Below are 16,199 nucleotides of genomic sequence, written 5' to 3'. Positions count from 1 at the left end.
TTTGATTTGATTTGAGGAGTGCGAGAGGCACGGAACCTGATCACACCTCCGTCCAGTAGATGGCGGTAATGCACTATGTTTGCAAGCTGCCAATAAAATCTATCGAAGAAGAAGAAGAAGGCACTGAACCTAGGAATTCTAAAGCAATCTAAATTTACAGTACCGGCATATGCAGTTAGTGAAGGCAAACCAGGCAAAAAAATGCCCCTTCCCCTCCGCTTGTCTCAGGTAAATAATGCGTCCTCTAGCTCAGCGGTCGGAGTCGCGCGTTCATGTGTTTTGGGGGCGTGGCTTTGGAAGAAGCACAGAAATGAGGCGGTGGAGTGAATGGAAATAATGAGATGTCTTTAAAACAGTCGTGAGAGGTCTACAGACACTCGATTTTGATACTTTCTTTTTCAGAGTACTTACATTTTAATTATGTATTGATATGTACATAAAGTTTAAACAAATTTGAAAAATAAAATTTTTAGACCATTTCTACCTACCCTGCCTTTAATTATTTTGTCATTTTGCCTCCACGTCCCCCCGATTGCGCGCGAGCTTCTCCTCCTGTCCATACGGTAATATCTCTACTGTGCGACAGAGAGTCGTGTGGTTATGACGCAATCGTTAGCCTATTTTTACAAAAATTGCTTCTACGGGGCCATAAGATACAAGGTAATGGAGCCTTTTATACATTTTCGTGTTTCTTTAGAAATAAATAATGGACAAATGGAGTCTTTAAACGCCTCAGAAGTAAAGTTATTCTCTGTCAAAGTGACGCCAAAATGAATGGGAGTCAATGGAATGCTAACAGCAGGTGGGGGTCCGCTAATCAATGGTGGCGCCCCGGGAAGCTTCAAAATAATATGAAGCCCTGCCCCCCTGCTTCTCAAGAGCGGCTGCACGAGCTCTGATGACGACACAGCTGTTCCATGATTGGCCGGATTCACCGCATGACAACGATCACGTGTGTTTCGTGTTTATTCAAACACCTTTAGTTCCTCTAAAGCTCACAAATCAGTTTTGTAAACACTCTTTCATGTAGTTGCGATGGTATATTATGTCATGTTTATCAAATTAAAACTGATTAAAAAACGTAGACTCCACTTCATTGATAGTATCTTATGTTGAACTTTATTCTTGTTGAAATAGACGCTGTAAGCAGTAGCCTACATAAAGTATTGAATGAAAATGTCTCTGAAACATCTGTGTATTATTTGGCAAATATTGCATTTAGTTCACTTCAGCTGTGGTAAAGTATGCAAACACCACGTGAGCGGTCACTACGGGAACCAGAAAGTGTCCAACTTCACGTCTCCGTTTGCAGCTCCTCCCCGCCTGCACGCGGCTACTCTCGCCGATCGGTTCCATCCAGCCGCAGCCGCACATACCTTGTGTGTCAGAGTTTTGTCGAGAGCACTGAGGCGGCCGCCTCGTAATTCTCCATGCAGGAAAAACCTTGGCACATCAGGAACATATAGTTTCAGTGTAAGTGAAAGAATGTTTCTTCCTTCGCATGACTCAAGTGTTCCAAATTTGAAACTTATTGCTTAGCTTCAGCTGCCCTTATTGTAATAAGCGCTCTTCTGAGAATAAGCAGGGAGAGCGGTGAATCATTTGCTTTCTACTCCCTCTCTGCTGCTACTTCATAACAAACACTGCGATTAAAATATCGTTATCTTGCTGAATAAATACAATTATTGCGTGATGATGAATGTCTAGACTGTCAGACACAAACATACTCACCCTTACCCCACAACCTACGAAGCCACATGCCAGACACCAGAGATCATATCAACGCTTGATATTTCCCCCCAGGCTGTAGTGGGCACACACCTGTTCCACTTCTAATGTATTTCCCTTTCAGATCGATTGGTTGATCAGTAAACACCTTGAAATGTTTATGCATTATTTTTCGTCAGTTCTTTCACGATTCAGTTCTTTATTATATAATTATTACGAATTATTAAAACAAAACAAATATTAAACACATTGAAATATAATTGAAAAAACAAAAATATTCTACTTAAATTTTTACAAATATTTATCAATTATTTTAAATATTTTTTAAAAATATACATTATTATAAAAAATATACAAACCAATGGTTGTTTAAAATATATATGATTATTAAATAAATACAAATAATTAATCAAAACTAATTGTTTAAAAAAAATTATATATTTTTTTTCTGCATTCACATTTGATTTTGATCATGTTGAAATGTTGTGTGTTTTTAACAGTCATTCGTATTCCGCTTTCTCTTTATTGCACTGAAATGTACCGTTTGTTCTGCTATAACTTCCCATCATTGGGCTCTGAACAGCCCACCGGGCTTTCCCCGTTCAGTGCATAGTCTCCACCTGTACTAAGAGAATGACCTCATTAGTCAATATCAGCCCTTATGTCAGGCGAGCCCCCTTCCCACAGCCCACAGAGAAGTGGGTGGTCAAGCCCGACAGCCTCAGATGAGCAAGCACGTTTGAGGTGTCAGATATTTAGGACAGCCAGTCGAGTTTAGAGGTGACTGGAGGGAGAGATAAGATTCACTGCAGCAGTTGCAAAGAGGACGCTAGCCACACGAGCACCAACAGAGGCACGCTGGAAATCCCATAGCCAGGCTAAAGGACAGCGTTCGACAGCAAGCATGCAAACATCAGATTGTGTTGTGATGTAAACAACGCTATCAGATAATGGGGTTAGAGAGGAGTTTTTATAACAAAGTGGCGTACTCTCATTAGGAATATTCAAAAACCTTTCAATCAAAACTCTCGACAGTTTCACTGTTAGTCAGTGACTATATGAAATGATTAATTTTAGGCGAGTCATGAAACCGGAGTCTACTTTTTCAGTCCATACCAAAAGTTTCCAGTAAACCAACAGTACAGTTGCCCTAAAAATTATTTGAGCACTTGCAACAAATTAGATGCCAATGGCATTAATGCAATGTTAAAATCACAAGTTCTCACAATTAACCAATTTCTTTCCAATGACACAGGGTGAGGAAATTTTCATTTTGAACTTTGAACATGATCCACACACAGTGTCAAAGTGTCAGTTGTTTTACAGTTTAACAAACTTCTATCCATTTATACATTTTCCAAGCCGCCTGTGGTATGTAGGGTCGCGGGGGATGCTGGAGGCTGTCCCAGCCAACGGCAGGGTAACACTCGGACCGATGGCCAGTCCATCTCAGGGCTCACACAGCGTCCAACTGACTTACTCTGTTGCGCTGCTCAAGTATGACAAAAATCACACTGTTATTTTGGTCAATACTATGATCATGATTAATTAACACGATTAGGAGTGGGCCTTGTGACCTTATTCAAGTAATAATTTTTTCCATGATAGCAATATATATAAAGGAAATTTTGCTAAAAAAAAAAAAAAAAATATTCGATTGTAATGTAGAAATTTAACAATTCTCAATACCACAGCGGAAACTAATACTATTCTAAGTGATGCAAGTTAAAAAAAAAAAGTCCTCAAACAATTATTGAAAAAAGGTCAGTAATAGGGGTGTGACGAGATCTCACAATATTAAAACGTCGTGACAATAGGCTATTTCTCGTTGAAGTGAAAAACTGTCTTGCGATATCAGCATGACAAAACCTCTTACAGTGCCATTCATTAGCATACGTGATTAGCTAAAGGGATTGTTCACCCAATTTACTCACCAAAACCTGTATATATTTCTTTGTTCTGTTGAACACAAAGGAAGATATTTTGAAGAATGTGGGAAACTGAACAGTTCTGGGGCACCATTGACTTCCATAGTATTTTTTTTTTTTTTTTCATCCCACTATGGAAGTCAATGGTGCCCCAAAACAGCCTGGTTACAATCTTTCTTCTTGAGACTCTCAACCTTTTGGAAATACATTCTACTTGGAAAGCAATAAAATACTTTGTACTCAAATTATGCTCTGTCTGTTTTTTTTTTTTCTTCTTGAAAACATTTCAACCACTGGGGGGAACCACTGATTTAGCAGAACAAAGATTTATACAGGTTGAGTAAATGACAGAATTACAATTTTTGGGTGAACTAACCCTTTAAAACATTTCAAAATGCACCTGCATTGTTTTGCATTTTGTGACTTTCAGTCAAATAAAAGACTACTTTTGATATATTTCATTATTGAAGATTTCTTAAAGTTACAGTATTATAATATCATCTCGGCTCTGTAAGGCCCGCCCAATTGGCGGGTTTCTGCGCGTTGTCTTCTCAGTGTGGCAAAGTAGTTTAATTCCAATTTACTTTTATCTGACTCCATTTTATCGCGACCTCGAATTTAGGTTGGAATGCCAATTGGTTATTGGTCATTTATATGATACTTTATCTAGACTTTATTCTGTTTAACTCTTTACTTTATATTTTGCTCGTTCACAGAGAGCCTCACGCTGGCCGTTTAAAGCTGGTCTCATGATCACAAACCTCCTCAGTTGTTGTTTCTTCATGCTTGCTTTATCTAAAAGTATTTTGTTTAGTCCTCATAGATCTGTATACACTTGAATTAAAGTAACACGATCTCTAGTCAAAAGGTCACAACCACTACTACAGATATAAGCAGACCAACGTTACTTCTCTAAGGCTCCCCCTGTTCAGGTTGGTCGATCAACATTTAGTTGTCCCGAACGGAAATTGTCTTTTTAGCCTTTACAGCCCAAGTACACTTGAACTAGTTCCAAATATTAGCTGGATCTCTAAAATCACAGTTGTTGTGCCATATACTACACTCAGGGGGGTGAAGGGAAAGAAATGTAAATTAAGACAATAGTGAGGTGATTGACTCTCGGATGGGGATGCTAATTTTACAAGAGAGGGTTCAAATGTTCATTTCCAGAAAGGCCCTCTGTTTTCTCAGAGAGTAGCCCAGGTGGCTCGGCATCTTCCAGTTCTTCCAGCTCATTCTTGTGAACCCAATATCGTTTATCGTCTCGTGAGCTAAGTGTATCGTCACACCCCTAGTCAGTAATATTGTATATATATATATATATTGCTAGCAGATTTGCCGTAGTCGGTAATTTAAGTGCAGGTAGGCAGACACCGATTGAGTGCGTGACCATGCATCAAATTTGAACTCACACATTCTCAGAAAATGGTCGTATATGCGACCACAGACTGGAGCCCAAGAATAAAAGATACAGGTGAAATAAACAATGCTTTAAGTTTTTCTTGCAATTCTATCTAACAGAATAGAATTCAGCTAATGGCCTACTACAGAAATTGAATAATCAAATGTATAATAAAACACGTCATAGTCTTCACATTATTTCACACTGAATTAACTTACAGTGACCCTTATTAAAGCTGCAAAAGTAGCCTTATGGACACAGACGGTAGCAGGTAACGTTACATTAAGGCACCTGATTTACTTCACAAGAAATAGCGAAACGAACTGGTGTGATGTTATTTCTAACAAAATCAGGGCTAAACAAAGTGAATTTGTTTCGGTAGTTTGCTTTGACTGGTAAACACCTACGAACTGCCATTGGTCCGTTGCGATTACATAATAGATAGGTGTGGGTTTTTTCTGTTCAGTCCGTCGAGGTCAGATGTGAGTAAATACATGAACATATTGGAGAGCTGTTTTACAGTAGAAATAGTAGAGTAACTTCCGTTAAACTGTAAACAATCAGTGAAAGGTTTGCTCTATGAACACAATAATAAGCATTTTCAAAACCTGGGCACAATGAGATGACATTATTTTACTCACCCTTCAGTCAAACTGATGGAGAAGGACTATTTGTAGAGCAACCTTATGATTTGAAATGATTTGTTTGTCTTTTTGAGTGGACATTTCCCAAATCGAAAGTGCCTCCCATAATCTAAAACGCAGAAGGATCATTAGGAAAAAGGTGGATACCAGTGGCGGAGCCAGGATTTTTTTCATAGGGGTGGCCAGGCAAGGGCCAGCAACCAGTCTGGGGTGGCACAGAAATATTAATTATTTTATCATAAATTATTTATGTATTGGACTGTTTTAGTGCCTACACAACTGAATAAAGTTAATTTGTACGTAATTGTAATTGAGATAGTGAATTAGGAATCATGGAATGCTGAGTGAATTTTATATTTTTTTATTGTTATCCACCACCTCATATTAAAATGAATTAAATAGTAATAAAAGGGCACACACTATAGCTAAAGTTCAACTTGCTCAGTTAGCTTGGTTCTGGTTCTCAAAATCTCCAATAGCTTGTTCTACATTGTTGAGTCCAAAGATTATTCAACCTTCAATGCGTTTGATATAATCAATGAACTATTCAACCAATTCTGAGTTTGTCAAATAAAAGTTTAACTTTCTATTTTACTTGTCAAAATAAACAATTGCACAAGTTCTCTTTTGAATCCCCAAGTGCAAGGATGTGAACAAGGCGGAAGTCAACAGCACATAATGTAAAATGTTATGTTTTTCATAATGTAATGTAGGCAGAATGTAAAATTAGTTATTTTATGGATTTAAAAATTATCCATTTTTGTTTGTCCTTTACAAATGAACGCAAAATGAATGTCTATCGTCTAGTAGGCCTACAAATGCACAGTGCTCACATTTATTTGGACATTAAAACATTACATATCAGTTTGTACCTTATATTGTGATCTCACATAGCTTAATATTTTAACCCTCATGTGGTGTTTATGTCATTTTTGACTGGAGAAGATTTTCTTTTTCCTGAAAATACTAGTTAATGTTATCGCATTGAACTGAAACTTAGTGACTTTGTTCACAGAGACTATAACAACTTGTCCAAATTTTTTAACTTTTTTTGTGTTGTTTTTTTCACCTTGTTACACTTATGGTGTTCCCGGTCAAAAATGACAGGCCTACACAAAATAGCTTATAAATCCCTCGTTATGCTATATTATCCCCAAAAATTGGATTCAATCTTTTTATCAACTTGTTTCCTTTCAATTAGGACTGGTTTTGTATTCAATTTTCAAACAGTTTAATTGTAGGAGTCATTTATCCGAGCTTATGCACCTCAGTTTTTGAGTGAAAAAAGCATTATTTGTTAATAATTTTGGCAATATTGAGAAAAATGCCTACTATCAAATAAATGAGGCCTATGAATAATCAGATGCAAATATAAATATAAAACCAGTCCTAATTGAAAGAGAACAAGTGGACAAAAAGATTGAATCCAAGATTGGGTGAAAATATGGTATAATGCGTGATTTATAAGCTATTTTTTATAGGCCGGTCATTTTTGACCGGGAACACCACAAGTGTGACTATGTGCCATATTTTTTACAAAACAAAAGTTTCAAAACAAAATTCCTGGTGAAATATTAGAGTAGACTAGTGTGATCAACAGTAGCCATTTTTTTCATTTTTTTTTTTTTTCATATTTCCAAATTTACTCATAAATTATTTGTTTTTTACTCAAAAAATGAGATGCCTACTCTCAGATAACTGAGGCCCATGATTAATCAGATGCAAACAGAAATATAAAACCAGTCCTAATTGAAAGAAAACAAGTTGACAAAAATATTGAATCCAAGATTGGGTGAAAATATGGTATAATGAGTGATTTATAAGCTTTTTTTTATGGGCCTGTCATTTTTGACCGGGAACACCACAGGTGTTATAGGGTTTTGAACACCACATGAGGGTTAATACAGAGACATGTGACGCATATATAACAAATACATGCATGCAGTTTTGACAGCTTTAATCGCCTTTTTGATTCTTACATGAGTTAATTGACGACTACTACGGCTACAGCACGCCGCATTTGCGCGTGATGTGCGCAAGGACAGTACAACGGCTGTCAGCCGTATGACAGAAAAGTTAGTTCGTTTTCCTGACAACATCTCATCTTAACGAAGATAGCCAACTGAACAAGGACAACGCCCTTTCCTCAGCATCTGACATAAGTGTCACAAGCTTTCACACACATCTTCTAAAATAAAAGTATAGCATCAGAAAAAAAAGAGAATTACGTTTGTTGTTGCCTTCACACTATTCGACTTCCTCAAAACGGTCTTGCAACTCACCAGTTGAGAAAGATTGACTCTATATTTACTATGTGCATATCACTGTCTGATGTTCTGCTGAAGCTCACTCGGCACTTGCACATTTCCGCACTCGTTTGACTTGCGCCTGGCGCTGAGGTGAAGTTGGAGTGTGCGTCTGAAAAGTCTCACGTTTTTTGTGGTCTTAAAGAGACGGTTCAGCGTTTTAAAAAAACGCAATTTTTGTCAATAAAAAAAGAGACGGAAACAGCAGTTGTGAGAGGGGTGGCCAAGCTCAGACCAAGGGTGGCCACGGCCACCCCCTAGCTCCGCCAGTGGTGGATACTGACATGCATCCGATTTCTTTCCCAACTGACTTGCATAGTATATTTCTTTCCTACTATGGAAGTCAATGAGACCAGAAACTGTCTGGTTACTGACATTCTTCTAAATATCTTCCTTTCTGTTCAGCAGAAGAAAGAAATTCATACAGGTTTGAAACACCATGAGTATATGATGACAATTTTTATTTTAAAGTGGAGTATCCCTTTAACTCAAGACATAATTGTGTTTGTGGATACTCACAACATTTTTGTGTGTATTTGACCATTTAGATGTGCACACAAAGCCCTCACACTCTCTGGACATAACTAGTAGAGCTTAAAAGGTCCAGCCACATCCTTATATCCTTATTCCTAAACCTAATTAGGTTAAGCTCCACCCATTACGTCCAAAGAGGGGGAGCTGGTCAGTTGGCTCTGAGTCTGCAGTGAGCGCCACTTGTTCAGAAAGTCCTCCAGGTTCTGTCAGGACTCAAACTCATTCATTTTAGCTGTTCATACAGCAACAAACAGAAGATTAGCATCAGTACACAGCAGACAAAAGCTGCAGCAACGGGTTGCTGTCCCTGTCATTTGTTTACGGTTTTCTTTAAATAAGTGTTTGCTAATTATTCAGGCCATAACAGCTTATCTCGTGACCAAAGAGTTCATACACAAACTTTTGTAAGTTTAAATAATTTTTAATGGTGAAAATGTCTTACAGCAGTATCACAATGCTGTTGTCTTCATCATCTTCACTGAACATCAGTAGCAACAGTGGCCCAGCTCTGTACAACACTGCATACAGAACACAGCCAATCTATCATAACTTGTTTTATATTTAGATCAATAATATTATTACTCCGTATTATTCATAAGCTTGTTCTGCGTTTACAATCTGGGTGAAGAGATCATGTAAAAAGTCTGTCAATAGTGTTCTGGGTCTGTCATGGTCACATTCCAGCTTCTGGAGTCTAATTAGGCCAAATATCTCATTCCAAGTTCCATATTTGTAAAAGCATTAGTCCATCTTCCTGCAAATGGACTTGGATGACAGGGTGAATGGTAAAGAAAAGCAGTTACAGAAAACAGGTGTAGTATATTCCACCTACATGTTGTCAAGGCTTCTTCACTTAAGAGTGGCTCTTCACAGAGTCGTCTTGGCCTCCGTGGTCTGTCTTGAATGAATCCAGTGAAACAAACTCCCCAGGTCGGCTCCTAAGGTTTCTTGTGGCCTTCGGGTCTCCAGCTTCGTAGCAGGGAGGCGAAAGGAGCCTGTGCATCAAGAGTCAAACACATTTTCACTTCCCTTGTTTCTCCAGTGTGTTTAAGGATGAGGCAGGTTCATGCGGTCCTCGATCAGGGTGTTGTCCGCACCCTGCGTCTCCATGCACTGCCGCACGGTGGCCAGCACTCCGTTGAGACGGCGGTCGAGCGCGCTGAGATGCGGCCCCGTCAGCACCGGAAAGGCGGGATCGTGGGCCGTAGCCTGTGTCATTGCTGAACTCAGCACTCCACCTTTCAGCAGGTTTAGCCTATTCCAGGTGGAGACGCGGACCCTTTTGGATACAATCAAAAAGAGACAGAAATAACCTATCAAATCCTTTGTGTCTGGCTCTTCTAAGAACAAAAAGGAAATGACAAGATGCAACTAAACAGACGACAATGTCTTATTTTAGTGTCACTGGCACGTTCGCAGCACATTTGCATAACGCTGAATACTGTCGCATCACTAACGGAAAATGAATGATTTCCGATTGATTTGTTGCTTTAAAATCTGTGTCAGTTCGAGCGACCTTTAATTCGGATGTAATCAGGCAGAAAGTCTTTAATGCACATATGTACAATTAAAGCAGCATAAGGCTTTTCTTCTGTTAGTCAATCAATATCTCATTAAGGAGATAATGAGTATGTGGAGCACTAAAGCATTCTGAAGGCTAATCAAAGTATTGAATATCTCCTAGATAGCTTTATTCACCACAATGCTAAATGGCACTTTTTTAAGATGAAAAGTTTGGGGTTTTAAAGACATTAAGATTTTTTTAAATGTTTTTGAAAGAAGTCTCTTGTGCTCACGAAGGCTACAGCACAACAGTGTGAAATATTACAATTTAACAAAACTTTTCTATTTTAATATATTTGAAAATGTATGAAATGTTGAAAACAGTTGTGCTTAATACACATTTTTCAGGATTCTTTTGAGAACGTTTAAAATAACAGAAATGATTTAAAATAGATTTTCTTTGTGACATTCTAAAAGTCACTATTGTTCTGAGGCCAAACTTTTGAACGGCAGTGTATATATTTTGAAGCAATGTAAAAATGCTTATAATCATTGGTTTTATTAGTTAAAATGTTATTATTGATATTAATTACAATATGAATGTTAACTAGGTACAGGTTGTTAGTAGTTGATTTTTCCAAGGTAAATTCTGTTTCCAAATGCGTTGAATTCAGAAATCAACAAATCGTGTAAATACCAAATGGAAACAATTTTTTTTATTGAACTAAAAAAAAAAAAATTCCAAAAATTCCAAAAGTCCAGCACACGCAACCGATGGTGTCATTCATATAAATTAATCTACAAAATAAAGCTGACGAATGTGTGAACTACCAACATGTACACTTTCCAGAAGAAAACTTGACTCAAAGAATCAATTACTCATGTTTTGAGTAATTGAAGGTCAACATGCTCTGTTCATTTAAGAAAAACAGACCGGGAAGCATTCATCACCACAGTAAACAAATTAAGACAGAGGTTAGGGACTGCCTGAGGCCTGTCATTTTTAGAAACCTAAAGTGGTTCGAAAGAGGAAGTTAAAGGGGTCATGAACTGAGAATTCACATTTTCCTTGATCTTTTGACAGTTAATAGGTCGTTATACTATAAAAAATATCCTGTAAGTTTCAAAACTAAAAACTTCCTTGTTATTCCAAAAACAGCTTTTATTGAAACCTACAGGAAAACTGCCTTTTATTACTAAATTATGACCATTTTTGATGTAAAAATCATATTAACATTATAAGGGCACCCCAGGAAACATTATAAAATAATCCAGTTCATGACCCCTTTAAAGTCACCAAGAAAAATCAATACGGACTAATTTTTCTTATTCTTTTATGGATTATTGCAGTATTTATTATAAATGATTTATCCGTGTACATCATCGTTATCATTTGATTGAATTCATGTGTCTTTGTAATATTTAATCTAAATAACTTCCCCTCCCACTTGACGTGTTAACTGTGTTAACGATTTCGATTTCTTTTTAATGTTTAAGTGGTCAACTTACAAGCGTAACTACAATATGATTCAAGTGAATCTCTTTATTAATCATCTGGTTACAAAAGTTATATTCCAAGTGCACTACATCTAAAGTGATCAACATGGTGTAAATGTAAAACAAATGACTTTTTTGATAAATATCTTTGCAGAAAATATGCATGAAATATGAAAGCAAATATTGTACAAAACTTATCTTAAACATTTCCTATATAGTAAAAGCAATGAATAACGCCAGTAATAGGCTATTATTAACAGCAAATGATTTGTAAAAACAGAAAATAACAGCACCTTTCAGCCTGTCACCATCATGCAAACATGAAATATCAAATATACAGTAGTAGTTTAAAAGTTTTTGCATTCAATTGAGCTATTTTTCTATTGGTTTTATGTTTGGCCGACATGTTTGACTGTTGCACTCATGTCTTTTGCAGCGTCTCTCACCCTTGAAATGGCATTCTAAAAACGTGGCACTCAAGTTAGAAGAAAGTTTAACTCGCGTCTAATAACTTTTTTTAACTGCTTCTTTTACCATTCCACTGCCCGCGTCTCGTTTTTTTCAACGCAATAACGCATTTCTATGTGAACAGCTGCTTGAAGACGTGATGTGTTCTACGCTCATAGAGCGTGTCACACGAGAGCTGTTAATCAGGCGCGCCATAATGTGGTCGAATCATTTTTATCATTGCTGGATTGTCACAGTCTAAATGTAACGTTTGCTAACATTTTTATTCAAAACTGTGATTTCTCGATTTATAAATAATAAAAAAAAAATCTGAAGAATTGCCCAGCCCTACATATCTCGTTCGAGAAGCCATTTCACACATATGTCACAACAGGGGACAAAAAAAACGAATCGCAACTTCCGTTTCATGCTGACTTTAAGGATCACTGTGTTTGTGTGAGTACTCACATGCAGCACTGATAAAGAGGGGCGAGAATACTCCTCTCATCCAGAGCGGGGTTCCCAAAACTGCAGGAGAAAACACAATTTTAAACTTAAATCTTGCATCTTGTCCACAAAAAACAAAAACCTTTCTCTAGATCACTGCTTCTCAAATGTTTTCAGGTGGAATACCAGTTCAACAGACTGATTTGTGCTTTACATTTATATAATTCAACCCCCATTCTTTTGACTTATATTCTTTGCCATGTTTCTAACATGCTGTCAAATAGATATTTCATGTGTTCTAGCTCAAGCACACCTGGTGCAACTAATGAAGCCCTTGATTACACCTGTTTTGCAGATTTGTGCTGTTGTGATGGATTCTGTTTAGGGGGTTGAATAATTTTGACACTACAGAAGTCATTCAAAGTTAAATTTTCAGTTGAATTTGGGGAAACACTTGGTACATTTGTTGTGTTGAGCTATTTCAATTACTTTTGTTTGATTTGTTCATTGCAAACAGCTGAAAGTCTGTAAATTTTGCCAATAAAGATGATTTGCAATGGGGGTTGAATAATTTTGATTACAACTGTCAAGTCACATTTATTTATATAGCGCTTTTTACAATACAGATTGTTTCAAAGCAGGTTTACAGAGATAACAGGAAAATAATGCAACGTTTGTTTCCAGAAGAAAATAGCATCACATTCCAGCTTAATTAAGTTCAGTGACGTTTCATTTTTGTTGTAAAAAAGTTATTAATTTAGGTCATTTATATATAGCCGCTCTGGAGAAAAGTGTAATGTCATCGTCCAGCTCAGTTCAGTTCTCATATAATGGTGTCAATGCAGGCAGATCAATATTATATATATATAGAGAGAGAGAGAGAGAGAGAGAGAGAGAGAGAGAGAGAGAGAGAGAGAGAGAGAGAGAGAGAGAGAGAGAGAGAGAGAGAGAGAGAGAGAGAGAGAGAGAGAGAGAGAGAGAGAGAGAGATTTGTTTCTACAGGTCTAATTACTTTTCTATCAACTTGTAGGTGAATGGATCTCTATATTTTTCATCTGTTTCTTTTCTTTCTACCTTTTGGCGTTGTCCAGAAGTATGAGCATACTGGCTCCTCCATCATCTTGGAAACTCTCATAGTGATGGCGGTCAGCATTACCAATAAGGTAATCAAAGATGGCTGTGTCGATAACATCCAGGAGCCGTGGACCGGCATCATAAGGGGGCATTTTCTTCACTGCCTCACAGTAGCTCTCATCATACTCCCACCTAACACACACACACACACACAACACAGCCATTGATCAACACAATCAATAAAAACAGACACATCCTCTTGAACAGTGTTCATCCATTGACTCCATCGGCTCTGGATAAATGTGAATTTCTCTAAAGAGAAATCTCATTCTCACTGTGTTCCAGGTGTCAGATGCTCAGCGCAGGTTTGTGCGCTCTGAAAACCCATCAGGTCACCTGGCAACAGCTCAGAAACCACTGTAATAACCACTGTGCTTTACAGGGGGCTGATGGGATGTTCAAGAGATCAGTGTTCTGTCAATGTGTACACAGAGTTTATCAGTTTATCATATATATATATATAGTTCCATGTGGTTCATGTGAAAAGGAAATGGAAAGACTGCATTTTGGAAAAAAGGGCTGATTTCCCTTTTTGAAAAACTTATTTTCTTACCATTTACACAGTAAGACTGAGTCTTTGAAGAATTTTAGGGGGCCACCCAAGTGAAATGCAATAAGTCATAAAAACAAGTTAAAGCAACTTAGAGTAAACAGAAGAGGAAAAAAGAAGGACAATGCAGAAAATCTGCAGAAAGACACTTCCGTAGAGTGCTGCAGGGATGACATTTTTTAGGCCAAACAAAAGTAGCATTGTCCTGGTTCGCGCAACAAAAAAGCCAATAGGATTTCTTGTATCACTGTAAAAAATAAGCTCTGTGACCAACAAAAGTTTTGATTCTTACACATTTTTTTCATTATGATATTCTTCAGAAATAAACATGGGTCGTATGACTTTAACATCATCACCAAAAACACATTTGAAAGACTCAACGAGTTAGAGACGATGCGACCAGAAGTGCAAAAATGCTAACTTAAATTTCCAAGTTTTAGGACTCCTGTAGTACTCCAAGGACATTAAGAGCATATAACAGGCAAAACTGAACCTGAACAACTGATCAAGACATTTTGTGCAAACGGATAACTTTAATACATTCAGTTTCAGAGAACTTCAGACCAAAATATCTGTTTTGCTGTTTAGTAGTCACAATATGAACTGATTAGTAATAGCCAAACTAGACTCGTGTTTCATTAAATGGCTGCTAAAACCAAAAGTTTCCAGTAAAGTGTCAAAGATAGAGATAAGGTTAATATGTAAAAGGGTTCCATGCATTTTGTACTGATCTGCAGCATCTAGTAGCAGCAAACAGAGTGTAGATTTTAAAATACTCAAAGATAATTTGATAATCTGCTAATGTTATACCCTTTTGTGGGTGAAGTTGTAAACTTCTGATTGGTCAGTTTAATTTTTTTTGAAAATATACATTACATTAGGACATTCTCATGCAGAGAAACTGCTGAGAAAAAACAAAATATATATAAATTAATATTTTGGATTTTGCATATCTTTCTTATTTGACATGGAATAACTCAAGAAGGTAGGAAGAAAATTCAGAAAATTCTTATGGTGATAGCATAAAGTAATCAAAAGTTACAGCATTTGGAACAAAAGTAGCCTTTTTGTTTAGTCCTCACACATTTGGAAGGCATTTATAAAATTGTTGTTTTCTGAGTGACATACACAAAACTAAAGACTCATAACTCCAAAACTATAGCAAGGAGAGTCAAAAGGTAGTTATCGTTATATACAAATAGGTATCATATATATATATATATATATACACACACACACAAATTGTTCCTCCTTGAGGAATATCTTGTGATCAACGCAATTGATTATAGACATGTTGTGTTTGTAATCGTGAGTATCTGCGGTCAATAAAGATGTTCGATTTTCCAAAATTCATGCATGTTTCATGGAGTTATGAGCGAAAATGTGACAATTTCGCATCCTTAAATTATTTACATATGGGTCTTGAGGGGCTTCATGTACAAAAACTCACTCAAGTTTAGTAAAAAGCCCAAAACAATTATGCTTGTTGTATTCTACTCCGTGAGACCTTTCAAATGACATGTGACACACGACTATACACTGAGCTGTATGATGTATTTGACATTGCAGTACATAGAAAAAAAAATGTTTTCATAATTTATGAAATACTTCTTTGTACTATTTATCAGCAAATAACTCAGCACTAATCAAATTGGCTACATTCATTGTAAAGCTTTCAAATGACACCCATTTTGTGTTGATCAAGGCAGTAGTTTTGAAAAATATGATCATTAATTTTTTAATGATCATTAATTCACTCGTTAAGAATTAACCAAAGTGGTTAGACGCATTAAAAAAGCTGAGATTCTAAGCTTTACAATGATACCTATTTTGTGTTGCTCCATTCAGTGGTTGCTTAGTAATTTGATTATGATTTTATTTCACGGGGCCGGTGGACTGCTGCATCTCTGCTTAAAATTTACATCTGCCATAGAAATGAGACTGGAAACAATTCTGGAGACCTAGACAACGCGGTAACCTGCGGTACGTTTTTCCAAAAATAATAATAGTAATAAAAATAGATCCTGAAAGGTAAGCATGATATTCAGGTTCACAATGTTATGGACACTACCCTCTTAT

The 16,199-nt window shown here is 36.9% G+C and overlaps 1 protein-coding gene across 1 annotated transcript in view; it reads right to left on the bottom strand.

Annotated features, from left to right (window-relative positions):
• Window positions 1-8,118: 8,118 nt before the first annotated feature.
• Window positions 8,119-16,199, bottom strand: part of fam20b (FAM20B glycosaminoglycan xylosylkinase) — a 30,847-nt gene continuing 22,766 nt past the window's right edge. The window contains exons 7-9 of the mRNA XM_084433240.1: window positions 13,511-13,702; window positions 12,458-12,517; window positions 8,119-9,821 (exon numbers count right to left, since the gene is read on the bottom strand). Coding sequence (XP_084289366.1) covers window positions 9,590-9,821; window positions 12,458-12,517; window positions 13,511-13,702 — 484 coding nt within the window. The 3' untranslated portion in view covers window positions 8,119-9,589. The remainder of the gene's footprint in view (window positions 9,822-12,457; window positions 12,518-13,510; window positions 13,703-16,199) is intronic.

The sequence above is a fragment of the Rutilus rutilus genome (genome assembly GCF_951802725.1).
Source record: "Rutilus rutilus genome assembly, chromosome: 15".
NCBI lineage: Eukaryota > Metazoa > Chordata > Actinopteri > Cypriniformes > Leuciscidae > Rutilus > Rutilus rutilus.
The sequence above is the reverse complement of the archived record's forward strand: the minus strand, read 5'-3'. Positions and strand labels throughout refer to the sequence as shown.